This window comes from Lepisosteus platostomus, chromosome 10 (genome assembly GCF_059453375.1).
Source record: "Lepisosteus platostomus isolate fLepPlt1 chromosome 10, fLepPlt1.hap1, whole genome shotgun sequence".
NCBI lineage: Eukaryota > Metazoa > Chordata > Actinopteri > Semionotiformes > Lepisosteidae > Lepisosteus > Lepisosteus platostomus.
In genome coordinates this window covers 31024035-31045618 of record NC_142620.1, presented here as the reverse complement: position 1 = coordinate 31045618, position 21584 = coordinate 31024035, and the positions used below count along the sequence as shown (strand labels likewise).

At 36.6% G+C, this 21584-nt stretch overlaps 1 protein-coding gene across 1 annotated transcript in view; it reads left to right on the top strand.

Moving 5' to 3' along the window:
• mid2 (midline 2) overlaps window positions 1-19657 on the top strand; it is a 511887-nt gene extending 492230 nt beyond the window's left edge. The window contains exons 8-10 of the mRNA XM_088648926.1: window positions 5335-5496; window positions 17452-17659; window positions 18241-19657. Of these exons, the coding sequence (XP_088505052.1) occupies window positions 5335-5496; window positions 17452-17659; window positions 18241-18643 (773 nt within the window). The 3' untranslated portion in view covers window positions 18644-19657. The remainder of the gene's footprint in view (window positions 1-5334; window positions 5497-17451; window positions 17660-18240) is intronic.
• Window positions 19658-21584: the final 1927 nt, after the last annotated feature.

Below are 21584 nucleotides of genomic sequence, written 5' to 3'. Positions count from 1 at the left end.
CATTCACTGTCCATCCTCCGGCTTCTGACACCAGTGTAATGAATTTGGGTTCGTTGGGGACGAACACAGAGACTCAAACTTGTGGAGTTAAAAACTGGGCTTTATTTCTTCTACGTCACCACCTGCCAGCAGCACTCCCCCACCCAGACGAGAGAGAGACACAAGACAAGCCCGCCAAAGCCCGAGAGAGAGAGAGAGAGAGAGAGAGAGAGAGAGAGACCGACACCAAGGGGTGCGCAACCAGGGAACTATTCACATGGAAAATGGGCGATCCACACGACAGTTACAGTACCTAGGAGTTGACTTCAGTGATGTCACTGATGGGATGTTTCTAAAAATCCATCCTCTGTAAAACGTCTTCTCTAGTTGTCCTGCATATGTATTCGCTAATGAAGCTGTGTGTTCTGAGCCTGGACCTCTACATTTCTGTATGAACCAGCTTAGAGGGCTAAAAACAGCTTGTGTTTAAATTGAGTGTAAGGTAATTTATGCTTCTAAACTCATGGTCAGCATTTATTATTGTACTGTGCTGTAAACTTGTTCTGTGCCTAGTCACATTATTTTATAGCGTTTTTATAGCGTTATCAAATCTGGTGGCGCTGTGTGTTAGTTTCCTGACTCCCATGTCACATGGTCTGTGATTGAATCCCGTGGAACTATGACTTTATTTTTTAACAAACATTTCTTTGAAAAAATGAAACGTTTCCCCTGGTCAGAACCTCACTCGCACCAAACAAATTTATATTTCTGAATATCACAACATGATCGAATTTAAGTCTTTTTAATAACAATGAATAGTCACCTATGCGTTACAAAATAAACATTTATATTGATTTGAATCGCGTTTTGATTTAAATCGTAAACGCGTGTTTAAATATATGTGTTTAAAGGCGATATACTGTATAAAAGCGCTGATTCTTATGGAGTGTGTTCCGACGGGGATTCAAAAAATTTATTATTTTTAAATCGCGTATCTAAGGAAAATTGCAGTATAACTTTGTTCATGCACAAACAGTGGCATGTTACATTATAATTTGGGTGTCTCCTCTTGCCAGAAAGCTCTAAATTGCATTTTGAGTGCGGTTTTTGACTTTTTCTAAATTGCAACCCATAAATAAAGCTGATAAAGCTTAGACTAACTGTATTCTAAACTGTATTACAACAGCACATTAGACAATGCAACGTAAATTGCAAAAATGCACTTGGAATTTGTCCAAGCCCTCCTATGAAAATTATTTAAACTCGACACTGATCATTCATCTCTAAATAAACTTTATTTTATATAGCGTTTTAAGCGAATAGGTAATTAGATTGCTCATAAACCTAATCGCTTTTTCTACATAAACACAGCGTGATTGCTCTCTGAAAATGCTTTTCCTTTATATTTAGGCTCAGATTTCAACTATAGATCGTATTATTATAAACTTTCTTGGAAAAATGTATTTTATGTAAACCATGTTTGCTATTAACTCATTTAGGGCTAAAATACGTTCATTGTCTTCCAATCAAGTCGAGTTGACATTGGAAGCTTGCCACTCCCAGACTGTTACACCAACGCATTAGCATGTTAAAGCGATTTCATTGAGGAGCCCAGCTACCAGTTAACACTGTACTTCCTACTTTGAAAATACCTGTGAAACCGGTTTAATTTGTAACAGCCAGCACTCCGGCAGAGAGGGGGTTGTACTCGTAAAGTAGAAGCAGGCAATATTTCCAGTGAAAGACACCTCCCCCCCCCCCCCTCAAAAACCCAGTAAGTACAATACTAGTTAAGAAAGGCGTGGCTCCTCAATGAAATTGCTTTAACAAGCTAATACGTTGGTGTAACAGTCCGGGCGTGGAAAGCCTCTAATTTCAACCCGACCACGGCGAAAGGAACCCTTCTTTCATTTGAAGACAATGAACATACTTTAGCCCTGAATGAATTAATAGCAAACATGGTTTACATAAAAGCCCTTTTAGCCTTTGTCACTAATGAAACAAAGGTCACTAGCCTTTGTCACTAATGAAACCACTAAATAAAGACATAAATATAAAAATCTTAAGATTTTTAAAATACATTACTTTGCTAAAATTTATTTGAAAATAAAAACGATTACAAACGCCAGGGGAGAGAGAGAACAGGGGAGGGATGTTGGTTTTGCATAAGGGGCGGGGCTATGGAAATGAGGTCTGTTTGGGAATGTGGAGTTACATGTTCTGGCTGTTTGTGAATTATCGTTGTTGAGTATGGAGTGTTGAGGTGTTGAGTGTGATTTTGTGTAATGCTTTATGTTGAAAAATGAGGTGGATTTTGTTTATGATAAACAGGATAAACTGGGATGGGAGGAGGGTTTGGTTTTGCATAAGGGGCGGGATTATGATAATTGGAGGACTTTGCGAGAGTATAATGGTTTGATATATTTGATTTTGTATTGTGGTCGTTATCTATGTTTTTTGTTGGTTTTATGTTTATATGGTTGTTTTTGTTGGTTGGTTGTTATTATGGTTATTAATAATACGATCTATAGTTGAAATCTGAGCCTTAATAAAAAGAAAAAGCAAGTGATTAGGTTTATGAGCAATCTAATTACTTATTCGTTTAAAACGCTATATAAAATAAAGTTTATTATTAATTTGCTGGACAGAGCGGTGAACATTATTATGCATAAGACAAAGATAACGATCCTAAATAACTAAGATTTCCCTTCAGTGGTAAAATTCCATATAAATATTAAATACTACAACGGGCACAGTAAAGACGTTTACTGTAAATCTTTCTACGACAGACCAACGGACCACGAGTGCCCCTGTCGGTCAACCAATCACGTACCACGGTACCCCGCGTCATCTTGCATCACGATGCGCGACGCCGTAGCCAATTACCTCCGGTACGTGTCTGTACCGCGCACTTTGAATGGCTGCATCTGTATGCAATCAACCCGGTAGATCGCAAAAGATCACAAAACAATCAAGCACTGCTTAAAGAGCAAGGGGAACTTTTTTCCTTTCGGCTTTCAGCACACTGTATTGTCGTGTATGAAACCCACGGCGTTTTATATGAATTATTCCGCTTGGTTGACCCATTTCAGTCTTGCCACAGCCGACCCAGGGACGCCAATAAAATGTAGTGTGCTCTCTGAAGGCACCAGTTCTGTAGGGTTTGGGCATTTACTGGGACAATTATTCATTGTAGCAGTAAATCACAAAATTGATTCTTTTGATGGCTTTAGAATCCAACCATGCGATATAACTCAAACAACGCACACACACAAGTACTAATACACGAGGATACATTTATTAATACATAGAATATGCATATAAACCTAACAGATCTTATCGAGAGAGTTATCAGAATACAAAAGGTATATATTCAGTCAGTTACGAAGAGTTACATATATCAAGAGGACATACGTTCAGTATATCATTCATTTAGACTGTTTCGTAATCGAACTTGGTTACAACTTCTATATTAGATACTCAAAACAAGTACATAACTGTTAGGAATTAAATTGATATCAACTGGTTGTAATTACAATTGAATTCTCGAGCTGTAATGCAGTGAAGTTGATTACTCATCCAATCTCTGGGGATTCAGATCTCCTGCGGGCACAAAGAAACAGTTTCAGGCTGTTGCTGTCCAATCCGCGCTCTCTGGCTCGGTGCCAGACTGTGCTGTGCAGCTTGCGACGGTGTGCTGCTGATGCTCACTGACCGGCTAGTTAGTGTTGGCTTTAACTAGCAAAGTTTGCGCACAGGAGAAAGGATGACTGTGGGTCCCAGCAAGTCAGGAAGAGGACCGGTTCGTTCCTGATGAAGAACTAGTTCTGAATAGTGATTCAGCTGTCCACAGTTCTGACCTGTTCACGAGGCCTGCTGCTGGTGCTAACCTCGGGTGGATCCTTTGGTTACTCTCTGGCAACCTCCGCTCTAGACTCTTAGAACAAAGGAAAGTTCTGGCACTCGGACACACTGGCCATTCCGTGGTTGCCGGGCTGAGTCTCAGGATGGTCAAGAGGCGCGCTGCGAGAATGTCCTGCCCTTGGGAGCCTTCTGCTTCTGGGCCATCCTGCCCTGGAATTCTCCTTTGAATTCCCTTTAGAAAAGTCCACAGAATTCTCTCAGGCCCTCTGTGTTGCCTGTTTTTACCTGGAGGAACTTCAGCTCGTTCATTGGCTGAAAGTTCCATGGGCATCAGAGTCCCACATGGGTTACTCGGCCCTACCAGTCCCTGATTAGTTGATCAAGGTGAGATATGAGTCACTTACTCCTGACACCTAGGAATGCAGTCCACATGTCCATCTGGCACTCCCTAGACAGATAGGTGCCAATGGATGACCATTGATCATGATAGCCAGGCTTAGCTAAGTGCATCCCCCTTTGGGAGCTGTCCCTTATTAAAAGAAAACATCTTTAAATCAGCCTGCATGAATAGCTTCTCTGTGGCTGCACCACAGAGATGAAGAGAGAGATGAGGCCTCATTTGGGAAAGCACAGCAACACTTAATTCTGTCTTATTAATAAGCCCCGCCGCTACAGTACTGTATGGTTTTAAAGACCCTACAGTACAATATGTGTGAAATACATTTTTATAATCCAAATTTAAAGTTAAATTGTTTCAGATTATCTGTTGCTGAAATTTGGATTGAGACAAAATATACATGTTCTCAATGTGGATGTAAACCTGAAAGAGGCATATCTTGTTCACAACAAGTTATCATATTTTTTACATATATCCGGCTATGTAAAAATAATAAGAAATGGTCTGTCTAGGAATCGAACAAGTTACTTTTTGTGTAGCAGGAAGCCATGTAAACCAGTGAGCTAAAGTGCCACTTAAGCACTATGCGCTACATTACAGTCTATGAACGTTTCATTGACCAGGATTTGAAACCTGGCATTTTCTGGTGACAGCCCAAATGCTCCACCTGCCATTTTACACAGGAGTGCAGTCTAACAAAATTATATATTTTTAAAAAGGACAGAGTGCTGCTGTTACTTGAGGGGTGCATGGCACAGTGTGCTGCATTATCTGGTGTGCATTCTGAATGGCTGGATCTGTATGCCGCACCACAAATCATATTCAAACTACATTGCTACATTGTTAAATAACAGCTACATTCTGAAAAAAATATCTTCATTATTTTGGTCCACATTTGCAGAGATGTATTTTTTTATTCACAGTGATGAAATGTGAGTTTTTTTATCATTCACAAGTCTATGGACAGTTATAATTGTCAACCTGTGAGTCAGTACTGTGTTCACCTGTTATAATCTTCTTTTCCCTAATGGTGGACAATTTTTAATGTGAAATGACAGTTCATCCCCACTAATTTTTTTCTTTGCTTTTTATAGGTTTATACAACTCTGTTGACAGCTGGATGATTGTCCCCAACATCAAACAGAACCACTACACAGTGCATGGGCTGCAGAGTGGCACACGTTATGTTTTTTTTGTCAAGGCTATAAACCAAGCTGGCAGCCGAAACAGTGAGCCTGCCAGGCTCAAGACCAACAGTAAGTTGTTAGTTGTATTCAGGAGTTAACTTTTAGAAACAAATACATTCACTAACTTAACTCACCTTCTCTAATTTAAGGCATCTGACAAACAATCTTCTAAATAAGTGTCAAATGTGTAAATGGCTTCCTTCAATGTTTTTCTAAATTAGGCACATCAAAGGTTGTGATTTGGTTTTATAAATAATGTCAAGTCTTTTTGCCCTGCTGGCCAAAAATATAACGTGATATTTTATTTAATCTCTTTAGTCCATTTGGATTAGCAAAAGTTTCCAATTAAATAAATTACACAAGGTTTCTGTGTAGTCCCTGCTTAAGTATAACCCGTTAATCTGTAGTTAAATTATAGCATTGTCCCAGTAGTTTTCTGTTCCAGCAAATTCATTACAAATGAGATAGAATGAATTTCTGAATGCTATGTATAAAAAAAAACTTGCAGCTTACTCAACAATTCTAAGATGATCACGAGGAAGTGTATTGCATGTCTAATGGTCTAACCCCATTTTCCCCATTTTTAATTAAATGCCTTTATTGGTTCACAATCTGACAACGCAATGTAAATCATTATCTTTGCATTCTAAATTCCTTAATTCACTTTAAGTATAGCTTTCTCACTATTTAGATTTATATAATATATGTATATATATATAATAGAGATAAGCTCTATTAAATCTCAGATCAAAGATCAAACATCAATATCTCATACACTGGGACTGATCTGTGATGTGGTTGAGTGTGAATTGTGGCGCTCTAGCAGGCAAAGTTGTCTGTGCCGAAAAATAAAAAACAGTTTAAAAACTTTTAAGCATACTGTAGTTTTTGTAAGACCATTAGACATTAGACAATAAAGTATTTTCATTTAAAAAGAAGGTTACAAAGAATGTGGACCAGCATAATACTTTGAGTTTACAGCTTGTCCAAGGTCATTCATTATTAATACTATTAGTAATATCTTCGGTAAAGGCTTTGATGCATAAAATATTTCTGCATAATTAAAATATTTATGATAAAGGTAGGTTGTGTACTTTTGTCCAACTGAGCAATCTTGCTTTCATCAAATATACCAACTTTTTAATGAATGATGATTAATTAGTAATACACAGTTTAAGTTTGAAAGCTCAAATGTTGTACATGAGAGGTTAAGCTTTATTGGCTCCTCCTGGCAGTTTTACAAGGTGATTCCTGATACTTTCCGGTATGACGTCAAATGGCGTGATACACAGCTTGATACTGCATCTTGATGCGACACGCCCACCACAGTGTACCGCGAAATACCCCACGCGTTTTACAAGGTGATTCCAGAAACTATTAACATAATCTGATTTGCATATGGTAATTTCCAGTTTGACGTATTATACTACATTTTGATGCTACAACCCCACCGCGTTTTACCGCAGCGTACCCCGTGCATTTTGAATGGCTGCATCTGTATGTAATTTCTTGCATTAGGAATTTGTCTTTTCATATACCAGCTCCATGAGACACACAGGCTGGTAGAGAGAAGCTTGGAGATAGAGCACAGGGTCAGCACCCCTAGAACAACAGGGGTTAAGGGCCTTGCTCAGGGGCCCAACAGAATAGGATTCCTCTGCTGACTACAGGATTTGAGCCGGCAACTTTCCAACTACATGTGCAGATCCTTAGTGACAGTGCCACCTTTCTGCCCTTACATCCGCTGTCTGTCACAGCTGTTCGGTGGTGCTGAATTCAAATGTTCACAGAAGGTTCTCGCCCAAAGTTGGTCACTTTCAGACTTCTAAATTCAGATTAGTGAAATGTCGTGCTTATAATGAATTACAAGGTACAAATTCTTCATGTTCAGATTAACGAAAATTCATATACTGAACGTTCTTATACCCGGTTATGAGTGTATTTAAGTTTTCTTATGAATCTTTTTTAATATCATATAAACATAGTACATTTTGGTAGAGAAAGAAAACAGGACAATTAAGTGACTTATTATTACAGCAATCATTCTAATTAAGAATGACCAATAGTGACAAAGAATGGCATAAAGAGTGACATACAGTATAGGACAGCTGAAAGTATAACTAAAAACATTTGCTGCAATATAATACCTGACTGCCATCTCTAATGGCCCCAAAGCTAAGCATATTTCTTAGAGTTTTGCCATCTTAGTGTTCTACATTCATGACAGTATTAGTACTTCTATTTTCACTAATTTCTGCAGTTCTCACAGTTTCAAAAACAGTGTCTTCCATGTACATTAATTATTGTTCTGCAATGATTTTACATTTGCATTCTTAGAATCCTTCTATTGTGTTTAATGTCTTTACTGTGCCCATTTAAGTATTGAATATTTATATGGAATTTTACCACTGAAGGGAAATCTTAGTAGCTGAGCATAAAAAGAATAGGAGCATAACGCATGTGAAGACCATAAACGATATTAATTTTGGAACATAAACATACAGTATTACAGTATGTAAACTGTATATGGCTGGTCTCTGTACTTAAAAGAAAAAATTCACACCAGTATTCTATTTCTCCTTAAACATTTTAAGCATCGAAGTCTTTAACTAACATGTGAAATAACGTGTGTACAAAAAGTGGTAGTTTTAAGCTTTTCTGGGAATATGCTTGATACTGGAGCAAACAAGCAAACTTTTAGAATTTGATTAATAGAGAATATAATATGGAATCGCGTATCTAAAGAAATTAATAACTATATAATTATATTCATGTACTATAACACAATAATACACGCTGTACAATGTCTGTTTATACTGCTTGTGTAGGGCTTTTTCGCCACTTGTCACGTGACCTTGGGAGTGGCGCTGTGGTCTACGTGCCGCACTTGTAAACGACAGGCAGCGCCATGACTTTTCTTTTAATAAACATTTCCTTAAAAATAAAATAGCAATATATAGCAATATATTAATTGAGTTTTTATATTTCTAAAGATCACAACATGTTCGAATCTAAGTCATTTTTTAATAACAATGAATAGTCACCTTCTTCCTTCTGACAACAGTTCCGGCTTCTGCTTCCTGCTTCTACCATGTGGGAATCCCTTAAGATCTCCCTTCAGATTTAAAAGGTTATTAATAATATCTTCGGTGTTGCATCTTCCCAGTTTAGCTGATCTTTTGCTGCCCACGCATTCTTACACAGCTCCCTTGGTAAACTTGTAAATTGTAAATACGACGTTTACATTGGCGTTATTAATTTTTCACTTGAGTGTATGGAGGATATTCAGCTGTCACTGAGAGCAACCCCCCCTCTTAGGCTGGGCAAACGATTTTTTACATTTTTATTAAGAAATGGAGGCTGTATGCGTTACAATACAAACATTAAGTGTCAAACTTTAAATCAACAATTGATTTAAAGATGATCTGTCAAAGTGCACTGAAATACAATATTGTTGTTGTTGTTGTTATTGTTGTTTTTATCCTGTAAAGCGTTTTGAGAAGCCACCTTTAAAGGCACTATATAAAGGCGCTGATTCTTATGGAATGTGTTTTCTTTCTTCTTTTTTTCAGCATGGAATAAACCTATTACTTGATTCTTATGAATGCCCAGTTCCACCGGGGATTAAAAAAAATCCATGGCTTTTATAACAGCAGCACAATGCACAATGATACCTTTGTCTTCTGCGTAATAATGTTCACCTCTCTGTCCAGCAAATTAACAATAGTAATAATAACGAACTTTATTGTATATAGCGCCTTTAAAAGTGGCTTCTCAAAGCACTTTACAGGATAAAAAAAAAACAATAACAACAATACTGTTAGTCTGGGCAAATGATTTTAATTTTTTTTTTTTAAATAACTAAAAAATGAGATATAATCATATGTTCCGACTTAGACATCGCACGACTTTAAAACCTATAAAAACAGATTTCGAGAGTTAATAACCACTTTTTATGCGCAAAAGCGGGTGATCTTTTGCAGCTGTTTCACTGTTTTAAACGAATAAGGAATTAGATTGCTCATAACTCTAATCACTTTTTCTATATAAACACAGTGTAATTGCTCTTTGAAAATGCTCTTTTCTTGTTCATTTTGGAGACCTTGATTTGATTTGGAAACTGATTTGACATGTCAGAACGGATTTATTTTCCGAAGTGGTTAGCATTGTTATCTTGCAGCACTGGGGTCCTAGGTTCAATTCCTGCCATCCTGTGTGTGTGGGGTTTGCATGTTCCCTTTGGATTACATGGTTTTCCTCCATATGTGTGATATTACTCCCTGTCGCACTCCAAAACATACTGGTAAGTTAAATGGTTGATTGGAAAACTGGCCCTGGTGCGTTTGTGTTTATATCTGTCTGTCCTGTGATGGACTGGAGCTATGTCCAGGGTGTATTCTTCCTTGTGTCCGTTGCTTACTGGGATAGGCTCCAAATCCTCTGTACTGGATAAAGAGATTAGAAAATGGATGGAAGTAAAGGCACTGTGTGGATGGAACTAAACACAGTGTTAGAAACCCACTATGAAATGGCAGCATCTCACTGAGAATAAAATATTTTATAGTGCTGGCTTAAGAAAACAGCCTTTCCACCTCTCTTGCACATCAGTATCCATACCTAGTTATTTTAACAAATTGCCTCTAATTATAAACATCTTAATATGCTGGCTCTGTGGATCAGCATCAGCTATGATTGCCCATTCCTTCAATTCATGTGCATCCAACACACAGTTCAATGCTAGCCACTACACAAAATCTAAAATACAATCCTCATTTCAGTATCTATGTAAACTTACAGTCTGTTAACTTCATCATCTTCATCAAAAGTATGCCTAACCCCATTAGGAAGTGTTCTTGTTATCACTGTATTCCTCAACTTTCCCAACTTCAACTTCAACTTTCTTACCAGCATCTCTAGTCTTTTATCCTGCAATAACTCAGCCAACACCTAAATCCCCAAAAGCTGCTTGTGTTAATTTCTTTAAATCACAAATATCATATGTAAATACTGGCCATGTAATACTTTGCATTGTGGAATAATAGTTTATTTTAAAGGGAACTAGAGAAATTAGGAACTAGTAAATCAAGAAAGGCTTTTTTTTCTAGAATTAATAAATGCACATCCTGTTCACTGGGGAAATGAAATCCACACTTAGCAATCTTCAATATGTTCAGAATATGACAGCGAGAATCCTAACAGGGATGCATTACACCTGTCTTCAAGTCCTTGCACTGGCTTCCTATCAGGTTTAGAGTCAGCCCTCAAAATCCTCATCCTCATTCAGTACCTACTGTATATGGCTTATTATCTGTCTACTCCCCACCTTTGTCCATCTGACTCTGGTCTTCTAGCTGTCCTCAAGAACATCTACATTCTGTGGGTGACAGGACCTTCTCTAGCTGCACCCCAGAGCTCTCGATTTGTATCCCCAGTGATATCAATCACGTACCCTGAGTTCATTTAAATCTAACCTCTAAACCTTTCTTTTCAGAAGACTTGTATCTGCTTCATTTTCTAATTTTGGTAGCACCTCTAACTGCTTGTCTTTCTTATATGTATTTACTTAGTAATTTGTGGTCCTTTTAACTGTTTTTACATCTACTGTATTGCTTTGAGATGACACTTTTTAAGGTGGATAATAAAATAAAGTTTTTTATTATTGTTATAGAGAAACATGATCAGATTTTCCCTGGATCAGAAAAAAAGATGTAAAGTATACTAGTTTGTCACTCTTCTCATTCCCTCTTTGCTCTTTCCCTTGTACACTAATTAATAGCAGTAAATACTGATGTTTTGCTCCCTCTTACCACAAAAATATATATGTATTGTAGCTGGGATTAACTATATTTCGTACGCGCAGCTACTGCGATTCGGACATGGAACGGTTAAAGATGGTGACAAATCAGGCACCCAGAGAGGGGGGGGGGGTGTCTTCCCGCCTCCATAACTAAAAAGCCAAATAGGAGTGGCTTAACCGACATACACAGTCGTGTAACTGACAGTTTGAGGTAGCCTATCGTGTAAATTTCGCTTTGTTGCTGATAGGTTAAGCTTTCGAAACTCAGCCCCAAAGTCATGTGACTAATTTTTTGCCCTGTTTCGTTGGTTAAACGCAATGATCACAAGCACCACCATGGTAACTGGGATGTGTAGTTTTTAATTCAGTTTGAATTATAACTGTACGTACTGTCTTCGTATTTGGCCAGGGCTTTAAAGAGAGGGCGCGCCAAAATTTTTCGGTGCTGTCGTCTGCGCTTTAAAGGTATCCCTGTCGCGGAAGAATTTGACCTCGGAACGTTTACCCAGTGTAATATTATATTTCATTGCACTTTGACAGATTGTCTTTAAATCAATTGGCAGAATATCCCCACCTCCAAACGAGAACAAAATTGCAACAATTTTATTAACTGGCTGTTTCTTTAACTTAAAGCATGTATTCAAAGTAATAATTCAACAATATATGTAAATGTTTTAAGATATGCCTATGTTGTGAATGTCTGTAGATTGTATCTTATTTTTAGTTTTGTTTTGTTTCACATTAATTTTATAAGAGAGAGTTTCATAGAGATGACTCCCGTACCCCCCATCTTAATTTAAATACTTTTATTTTTTCACAATCTGGCAATGCCAGACAGAATTCACATTCGCTGCAGCCAAATGGCCTTGCAGATCAGTGGGATAGCTTTAACTTGCTAATGCGTTGGTGTGACAGTCCAGATGTGGCAAGCTCTAATGTCTCCTGACTTTGGCGAAAGAATGTCTGTAGAGTGTGTCTTATTTTTAGTTTTGTAGCCAAAGGGCCTTGCAGATCAGATCAGATTCCCTTCCCCTACAGAAAGACAGACAAATGTTTTCACTGCTTATTAGTCGCTATTCACCGCGCGGTGAGCAGCTCCAATTTCAGGCGTAAGCAATAAATACTTTATATTTAGCTGAAAAGCTGTACAACGCAAGAATTTCGTTACTCTAGGAGGTTTCGTTAAAAAGCTAAAGGCATGCCAATTGCAATCGTTTTTATTTTTAAATACATTTTAGCAAAGTCATGTACCATAAAAGTATGGTAATTAAAAACCATTTATAATTTCGTTTTAATTATAATTATATTTTCTCTTTTGGCTAGACTTGGCTATTTAGCATGAGATATACAATAGATTGTCATTAAACAACATTATGTTTATTAGTCTTCCTTGTTATGCACAGTGGGAATGATAATGTAATGAGAATTAATTTAATCACAGAGTGCTCATAAGCTGATACCCTGGATTCTCTCCAGACACAACTGTATGAGCTTCACCAGTCAGGACAGGAGGCTCTACTGTACACAGAGAGGGGTGGGAGGTGGGAACAAGCTGCCCAGACATGTGGAATGCTACAGAACCCTAAACAGACAATACAGACAATACACACTAGCCGAATATTTGACCAAGATAAGAAACAACAAAAAGAAACAGAACCTGATGAAGTACAGGCTCAGTGACCACAGCCTGGCCATAGAAACTGCGCGACACAGGCAGTCTGGCTGCCCAGAGAGGACAGGCTGTGCTCCCACTGCCAGCAGGGAGAAATAGAGACAGAGGTGCACTTCCTACTGTACTGTGACAGATACTTTGGGATTAGAGAAACATTCTTCCCTAAATTCAGAAATCTAATCCCAAAGTTCCCACACCTGCCAGAATCACAACGGGTCCCAATCCTACTGGGAGAGGGAGGAGGGAACTCAGTGGAACTGGCAGCCCAGTATGTGATCTCCTGTCACAGCCTGAGGAACAGTGAGCCTGTCTGCCAATAATGCTCCTTCTGTGTACAGTATATGTCAGTATTTTATAATATGTCTTTGTTGTAAGTGTCTGTAATACAGTATGTCTGTAGATTTGATATTACTTTTATTTTTTGTTTTGTTTCATGTGAATCTCTTTATTTTATTTGCTTTGGCAACACTGATTGTACCCATCGGTCCTGCTAATAAAGCACCTTGAATTGAATTGAAATTGAGAGAGGGCGAGCGAGAGAGAGAGGGCAAACGAGCGAGATATATACTGCTATTAATATACTGTAGTATCCATAATATTTGCTATTTTAGTTTTTCAAAGAAGTGTTTTTATTAAAAAAAACTAAAAATAAGATATAATCTACAGACATTCACAACATAGACATATCTTAAAACATTAACATATATTGTTAAATGATTACTTTAAATATATACTTTAAGTTACTGAAACAGCCAGTTAATAAAAAGCTAATAAAATCATTGCAATTTTGTTCTTGTTTGGAGTGGGGATATTCTGACAACAACTGATTTAAAGACAATCTGTCAAAGTGCAATGAAATACAATATTACGCTGGGTAAATGTTCTGAGGTCAAATTCTTCCACGACGGGGGTACCTTTAAAGCTCAGACGACAGCACTGAAAAATTTTGGTGCGCCCTCTCTTTAAAGCCCTGGCCAATTACGAAGACAATACGTACAGTTATAATTCAAACTGAATTAAAAACTACACATCCCAGTTACCATGGTGGTGCTTGTGATCATAGCGTTTAACCAATGAAACAGGGCAAAAAATAATTTGCATGACTTTGGGGCTGGGTTTAGAAAGCTTAATCTATCAGCAACAAAGCGAAATGTACACGATAGACTACGTCAAACTGTCAGTTACACGACTGTGTATGTTGCTTAAGCCACTCCTATTTGGCATTTTAGTTATGAAGGCGGAAAGACGCCCCCCCCCCCCCCCCACCTCTGGGTGCCTGACTTGTCGGGATCTTTAACCGTTCCCTGTCCGAGTCGCAGTAGGTTGAGACACGTATGAAAAAAAGTTCATCCCAGCTACAATACATATATATTTTTGTGGTAAGAGGGAGCAAAACGTCAGTATTTACTGCTAGTAATTAGTGTATGATTTATAGTTGAAATCCTGAGCCTAAATATAAAGTTAAAATCTCGACAAACAAAGCAATGTAGGAAATGCGCACACAGAAATACAGAGAAAATAAATCCATTCTGACATCTCAAATCGGTTTCAATCAAGGTCTCCAAAACCAACAAGAAAAAGAGCATTTTTAGAGAGCAATTATGCTGTGTTTATGTAGAATAAGTGATTAGATTTATGAGCAATCTAATTTCTTATTCGTTTAAAACAGTGAAATGTCAGCTGCAAAAGATCACCTGTTTTCGCGCATAAAAAGTGGTTATTAACTCTCAAAATCTGTTTTTATAGGTTTTAAAGTCGTGCATTGTCTAAGCTGGAACACATCACTGTATCTCATTTTTTATTTCTTTTTTTAAAAAAATAAAAACCGTTTGCCCAGCCTAAGAGTATTGTTGTTATTGTTTTTTTTTTATCCTGTAAAGCACTTTGAGAAGCCATCTTTAAAGGCGCTATATACAATAAAGTTCATTATTATTACTATTGTTAATTTGCTGGACAGAGAGGTGAATATTATTACGCAGAAGACAAAGGTAGCGATTTATGTGGCATTGTGCATTGTGCTGCTGTAATACAGTTTAAAACAATTAAAAGTCTAAACAGTATTAGCTTTATTTATGGGTTGTAATTTTAAAAGTCAAAAACCGCACTCAAAATGCAATTTTGAGCTTTCTGGCAAGAGGAGACACCCAAATTAATAATGTAACATGCTACTGTTTGTGCCTGAACATAGTTATACTATTATTTCTTTAGATACGCGATTCCATGTTTTTTTTTAATCCCTGGCGGGACTGGGCGTCCATCAGAATCAAGTAATAGGTTTCATTGCACTTTGACAGATCGTCTTTAAATCAATTGTTGATTTAAAGTTTGACAGTAAATGTTTATATTGTAACACATACTGTACAGCCTCCATTTCTCTATAAAAATTTAAAAGATTGTTTGCGCAGCCTAAGAGGGGGGGTCTGCTCTTAGTGACAGCTGACAATCCTCCATACACTCAAGTGAAAAATTAATAACGCTAATGTAAACGTCATATTTACAATTTATTGATAATAGAAATGATAAGTTCTCTAAAGCTTTGTGATAGTTTACCCAGGCAGCAAAAGATCAGCTACACTTGGAAGATGCGACATCGAAGATATTATTAATAACCTTTTAAATCTGAAGGGAGATCTAAAGAAGCAGGAAGCAGAAGCAGGAACCGTTGTCAGAAGGAAAGAGGGTGACTATTAAAAATTGTTATTAAAAAATGACTTAGATTTGAACATGTTGTGATATTTAGAAATATAAAAAGTCAATTAATTGTCCATAATTTTGCTATTCTATTATTTCAAAGAAATGTTTGTTAAAGGAAAAGTTATGGCACCAGCTGGATTTGAACACCCAACCTATTGTTTACAAGTCTGGTACCTAGACCACCAGACTACTCACACAGTCAGATGAGGGGTGGTGAAACAGCCCTACATATACAGTATCAACAGACATTGTACAGCGTATACTATTCTTGTGTTGCAGTAGCTGAATATAATTATATCGTTAATAATTTCTTTAGATAAGCGCTTCCATATTATATTCCCTATTAATCAAATTCTAAAAGTATGCTTGTTGACTCCGGTATCGAGTATTCGCAGAAAAGCTTAAAACTACCACTTTTTATACACGTTATTTCACATGTTAGTTAAAGACTTCGATGCTTAAAATGTTTAGGGAGAAATGAAAAACTGGTGTGTATTTGTTCTTTAAAGTACCGAGACCAGCCATATACTGTAATACTGTATGTTTATGTTCCAAAATTTATATTGTTTATGGCCTTCACACGCGTTATGCTCCTATTCTTTTTATGCTCAGCTACTAAGATTTCTCTTCAGTGGTAAAATTCCATATAAATATTCAATACTAAAACAGGCACAGTAAAGACATTTAAATCTTTCTACGACCAACCAACGCACCACGAGTGCCCCTGTCGGTCAACCAATCACGTACTGCGGTATGACGCGTGATGACGTAGCCAATTACCCATGGTACATGTCTGTGTTGCGCACTTTGAATTCCAACTTTCAATATATACATTTCTAAGACGCAATGAAAGAAATGTAATAACATCTTAGATATAACATTACTCAACCTTCTGAATATAACTTTATTGATACAACAGTCATGAATTCTGTTTATTGACCCAATAATTCTATTTATGTCAAGTTAATTGTTCTTTATTGGTACTCAAGGTATTTTGTTAACTGCTATCATTTTATTGAAGACAATATGACTTTTTCAACAAATAGTTCTTTACAACTCATTGGATTTACAGTGAAAGTAAGTTTCTGTTAAAAGTTTATTTTAACCAGATTAAATTTTCTATGTTTGGAATACTTGAGGAGTTTCTTTAAAAAAATATTTAGCTCAAAATGGAAGGCTTAATGTCAAAACATTTAAGAAGGGCTCTACGTTATACTTTTCTGTGTACACCTTCTTTCTTATTTCACTACTGTATTCTAAAATAATGTAACTTGAGAAACACAATGCAAATAGAACCATTGTTTTTATTCCTTTATTCCTCCAATGCATTGTAACACACTAAACTAGGGTGGGAGATTTAAGTGTGTGGTTTTAATGTCAAGTCCAGAGTTATAAGTTGAATACTTTCAGCTTCTATTGTAGCTGTGCCATCTTCAGCTCAGAAGTATCTTTTCTTCTTAGTTTGTTGTACAAAGTAATTTACCGAACAAAACAAATGTGTATTTTATCATAAATATATGACAATATAATAAATATAATTTAATCAGATTATGAACTCAAGGTACTAAATATTATTTAATCTTTTATATAACTGATTCTATAAGCAATACCTTTTCTCTTGGGTGGAAAAGGAGGTGGATATATGGTGATGGGGTTGCTCCCACCTTCAGTGAAATTAAGGGAAAGATCTTTGAAAGACAAAGCTAGCTTTTATTAACTTTATGACTTGTTTCTTAATTCTCTGAATTCTTTCCCTTCTGGATTTTTAAAGAGATTTTCTTTTTTTATATATTCTGTCATGCTACAGGAAATTTGGTTGATTAGGAAGACAATTTATTATGCTTTCTTTGAATGATTCTAGGTCAGCCTTTCAAGTTGGATCCCAAAACAGCCCACAAGAAATTACGCCTGTCAAATGACTGCTTGACAATGGAGAAAGATGAAAGCTCACTGAAGAAGAGTCACACACCAGAGCGGTTCAGCAGCACTGGATCCTATGGAGCAGCTGGAAATGTCTTCATTGACAGTGGCTGTCATTACTGGGAGGTCCTACTGGGAACCTGTACATTGTAAGGTCATAGTTGTCTTGCATGGAAAAGGGATAGATTCATTTTAAGTACTTACACATGTAACACTGTAGCTTTGCTCTACTTGCTCTAATTCCTAGCTCTAATTTTACATAATTCCTATGTAAAAGGACCTGTCCTCCAAAGCTAGATTTCAACGGAGTGATATTACTTCTGTAATACGCTCAGAGCACTGAGCCCTAACAAACAAGCTAACAAGTAAAAAGGTTAACTTGCCCCCAAAATTAGAATGAGATTTTTTACTAAGAGTTATCGTACACTGATATGCACATGTAATTGCTTACCTTCAATGAACTACTAACAATCTTATGATTTTTGTTTGTGATACACCTTAAAGTCATCACCCTGGTTAGAAACTGTGAAAGTCACCACTGACTTATTTTGTGTGCAATGTTTAATTTAGTATAATTCAGGTCCTTCTAATTTAGAAGTAAAGATTCTTATTAATAAGTTCATAATTTGTGATCCTTTGGAGTATATTTATAAAACAATTATGATACAGTGCCGTCATAAATGAGATCTTCTCTGTTTACCTAGCTTTACCTTTGTTGTGTTTTATCAAGGTATGCAGCTGGTGTGGCTTATAAATCAGCCCCAAAGAATGAGTGGAATGGGAAGAACTCCTCCTCTTGGGTGTTCGCACGTTGCAATAACAACTTTACTGTTCGGCACAACAGCAAGGAGATGCTTGTAGATGCAAGCCTACAGCTAAGGAGACTGGGCATACTCTTGGACTATGATAACAATATCTTGTCTTTCTATGATGCTATGAATTCCCAGCATCTACACACCTTTGACATCTCCTTCATTCTACCAGTGGTGCCCACCTTTATGATCTGGAACAAATCTGTAATGATACTGTCTGGCCTTCCAGTACCAGACTTCGTAGACTGTACAGAGCAGCAGGAATGCATCTGTAGATCTCAGGAATCACCTTATGTTTCAGGAATGAAAGCTTGTCACTAAGGCTAAAAGACACATTTAATATTAAATTTCTGGGACATTGGCTATTTTCAAACCACTGGAACACTGCATAAACATATGCTATTTAATCATAAATATATATAAAAAAAACATTTTGGTAGCATAAAGTTCACTTTCACAGCATGTGACTTATATGACATGACTACTAGTCTTGTATAATATAATCAATGAGAACAGGTCAATTATTTATGGATATTAAGGTGGATTTCTTCTTTGTAGATTGGTTGTTTTCATAATGCATATTTTGGTTATTTTTTCCATGTGTAAAATGGAAAGGGGTTGTATTTGTAAGTAGATTTTAGTAGAATACAGATGCTTTATCTAACAGAGAAACTGATAGAATTTGATGTTTCTAACATTTAAAAGGTGGGTACATTTTATCCTTTGACTACAAAAATTAAACGCCAAATGTTATAATTCCAAGACAGAAGAATTAAGAAACTCTTAAAAGTCTATTGTAAGAAATTAGTTTAGATTGCGTTGCATGATTTTAACAATTTTACAACACATGTATATAGTTATTCTTGGATTCCTTTTTCAGTAGTGATAAAACATGATACACACTGAGAGTTATGTTCAATGGAAAAACTACCATTTGATTTTGCACAACAATCCACTCATTGGAAACCTATCACATATTTCACGTTCTTGAGATGTGCAACAAAGATCTCTTTTACTTTTTTCCATTCATGACTGCTGTTTCCAGATATAAGTTAAATCAGGAAATCACAAAGAACAACATACAGACTTACAGGATAACAATCCCTGCAAGCTGAAGAAGTTTTCTTTTCTACCAATCTAGAACCTTGTTTTTGGATCTTTACACTGAAATTTTCCTCATTAGAAGGAAGCATGCAAGATGGAAACCTATTAAGATTAAGATGTTCAATTACAGATGCAGCCATTCAAAACGGGTGGGGTATTTCGCAGTACACCGCGGTGGGCGTGTCGCATCAAAACGCAGTATCAAGCTGTGTATCATGCCATTTGACGTCATACCGGAAAGTATCTGGAATCACCTTGTAAAACTGCCAGGAGGAGCCAATAAAGCTTAACCTCTCATGTACAGCATATGAGCTTTTAAATTTAAACTGTGTATTACAGCATGTTAATCATCAGTCATTAAAAAGTTGGTATATTTTATGAAAGCAAGATTGCTCAGTTGGGGAAAAGTACACAACCTACCTTTATCATAAATATTTTAATTATGCAGAAAAATTTTATGCATCAAAGCCTTTACCGAAGAAATTACTAATAGTATTAATAATGAATGACTTTGGACAAGCTGTAAACTCAAAGTATTACGCTGGTCCACATTCTTTCTGAACGTCATTTTAAACGAAAATACTTTTTTTCTTTGACAAACACCACAGCATTTCGTTGATCTAACTAACGAGGACAGGACATTAGTTAACCAATATGATAAAGGAATAAATGACTTTTTTTGCTCATTTCTTAAGCACATTTGTACAAGCACTTGGAATCTGTCCAAGCCCTACTTTGTCAGGCATTTTCTTTTACTGTAACGGACATAAAAACTCACTTGCTTTTAACAGAGCGTTTCATAATTTCTAACAACTAAAATTATTTAAACGGCGACACTTATCATTCAACCAGAGCTCAAAATATCACAAGGATCCTCAAGATCACAGCAAAGACTGTATTAAAAGATACTTGTATCAGATACATGAGAATCCAAGCTTTTTTATCTACCCTTTCTTTTCCGTATACCAGAGATTATGGTACCACTTCAAAAGGGTGTCAGCCAGTCAGATTCCAGGAATCGGTTTCATTTCTCCCTAAACATTTTAAGCATCGAGGTCTTTAACTAACATGTGAAATAGCGTGTATAAAAAGTGGTAGTTTTAAGCTTTTCTGCTTATATGCTATGGAATCGCCTATCTAAAGAAATTAATAACGATATATTTATATGCATATACTGCAACACAGTAGTACACGCTGTACAATGTCTGTTGATTCTGTATGTGTAGGGCTGTTTCACCTCTGCTCACGCGAACTTGCTGGTAGCCTGGTGGTCTATGTTCCCGACTTCTAAACCAGAGGTTGTATGTTCAAATCCAGTTGGTGCTGTGACTTTTCTTTTAACAAACATTTCTTTGAAAAAATAGAATAGCAATATTATGGACAATTAATTGACTTTTTATATTTCTAATTATCACAACATGATCGAATTTAAGTCATTTTTAATAACAATGAATAGTCACCTTTCCTTCTGACAACTGTCCCTGCTTCTACTTCCTGCTTCTATCATGTGAGTGTGGGGAGGATCCCTTCAGATCTCCCTTCAGATTTAAAAGGTTATTAATCATATCTTCGGTGTCGCATCTTCCCAGTGTAGCTGATCTTTCGCTGCCTGGGTCAACTATCACAAAGCTTTAGAGAACTTAACATTTCTGTTATCAACAAATTGTAAATACGACGTTTACATTGGCATTATTAATTTTTCACTTGAGTGTATGGAGGATTGTCAGCTGTCACTGAGACTAGACCCCCCCCTCCCTTAGGCTGCACAAATGATCTATTAACTTTTTATAGAGAAATGGAGGCTGTACAGTATGCGTTACAATATAAACATTTATATTGATTTAAATCGTGTTTTGATTTAAATCGCAAACGCGTGTTTAATTATATGTATTTTTTTATTCACAATCAGACAAATGCAACATAAATTGTTATCTATGTCTTCTAAGTATCTTAATTAACTTTCAGCATAGCTTTCTCCCCGTTTAGATTTATTTTTCTTGGGATTTTGGGATCAAACGTGGAAAGATTAGATTGTAATCGTTTTTATTTTTTAAATACATTTTAGAAAAGTGTAATCCATACTAAAAAGCTGTACACTCCCTGCTATATAGATACATATGTTTAGATATTTAGATATTTAGACCCAGCGCGGCACCAA